Source organism: Drosophila obscura, unplaced genomic scaffold (genome assembly GCF_018151105.1).
Source record: "Drosophila obscura isolate BZ-5 IFL unplaced genomic scaffold, ASM1815110v1 contig_87, whole genome shotgun sequence".
NCBI classification, from domain to species: Eukaryota; Metazoa; Arthropoda; class Insecta; order Diptera; family Drosophilidae; genus Drosophila; species Drosophila obscura.
In genome coordinates this window covers 1,664,592-1,665,982 of record NW_024542880.1, presented here as the reverse complement: position 1 = coordinate 1,665,982, position 1,391 = coordinate 1,664,592, and the positions used below count along the sequence as shown (strand labels likewise).

Here is a 1,391-nt window from a genome sequence, read left to right as displayed (position 1 = left end):
AACAATGCCTTTAACTCTGCAAGGTGGCCAAGCATCATCGCCGCCCTCTCCAGAATTGGTGTATCTGAGTACCTGGTGAGCATAGTAGCTAGCTATTTTAAAAACAGAGTGTTGCTGTTCGACACCTCGACGGGACAAAAACGACGGCAAGTTAAAGGAGGCGTTCCACAGGGGTCTGTTCTCGGCCCGCTTCTGTGGAACGCCATGTACGATGGCATCCTACGACTGGACACACCAGCCGGCTGCAGCATCGTTGGCTTCGCAGACGACATCGCGGTAGTAGCGGTACATAAAACCCTGACAGAACTAGAGGAGAACACGAACGAGACAGTCTGACGAGTGATGTGCTGGCTCCAGGAAAACGGCCTCAGCCTAGCAGCGCACAAAACCGAATCGGTCCTGATTAGCACCAGGAAAAAGGTAGAGACAACCAGAGTGGTTGTTGGAACAGACGAAATCGAGTCGTCCCCGGCTATCAAGTAAATGGGAGTCCTTCTGGACCACAGGCTAAGCTTCAAGCAGCACCTGGAAGCAACCGGAGTCAAAGCCGGCAGGGCAGCAAGCGTGCTATCCGGCATAATGGCCAACATCGGCGGTCCAAGACAGAGGAGCAGTCTGATCATCTGCTCTGTCGTCAGAGCCATCATTATGTACGCTGCTCAAATATGGGCACCAGCTATGGAGCTCCCAACGTACAGCCGCACCTGCAAAGCGGCCTACCGAAGATGTACACTGAGAGTCCTTAGTGCCTACCGCACCGTCTCCGAAGATGCGGCCCTAGTATTGGCCGGCATGGCGCCAATTGACCTTCTCGCCGCTGGAACCACCATCGAAGACCAGGCCATCCGCGAGGCGGAGACCCAACGTAGATGGCAAGAGCGATGGCGTAACACACCCAACGGCATATGGACTAGACGCATAGTCCCGGACATAGGACCCTGGGTGAGTAGAACTTTTGGGGAGACTAACTTTTATCTAACGCAGCTTTTAACAGGACTTGGGTGCTTTAAATTCTACCTACATAGATTTAAATGCGAGTCGGATCCGTTTTGCACGCACTGTGCACGGACCATAGAAGACGCTGAACATGTATTTTTTGCCTGTCCAAGATTCTCTGCTGACCGGGAAGAGCTAAGCCTAGACATTGGGAGGCCATTTATAGTCAATGAATTAATGGATATCCTACTTAGCTCGCAAAACAATTGGGATGCCGTGAGCACCTACGCTGCAGAGATCATCCAATCCTTGCATCGCACTGAAAGACAGTGCAATCGAAATTCAAATCCTAGATAGGATCTAGTGACGGCTTTCATGCCATCTCCCCCTCGCGAAGTAATACTTAGCGGTCGTACCGCGAGAGGGATACGGAGAGTAGGGGGGTTTTTAGTGGG

At 52.1% G+C, this 1,391-nt stretch overlaps 1 protein-coding gene across 1 annotated transcript; it reads left to right on the top strand.

Moving 5' to 3' along the window:
* Positions 1–483: 483 nt before the first annotated feature.
* On the top strand, positions 484–1,075 carry LOC121405247. The gene is made up of 2 exons (XM_041595868.1): positions 484–942; positions 995–1,075. Exons 1-2 carry the CDS (start codon positions 484–486, stop codon positions 1,073–1,075), a joined length of 540 nt encoding a protein of 179 aa, XP_041451802.1.
* Positions 1,076–1,391: the final 316 nt, after the last annotated feature.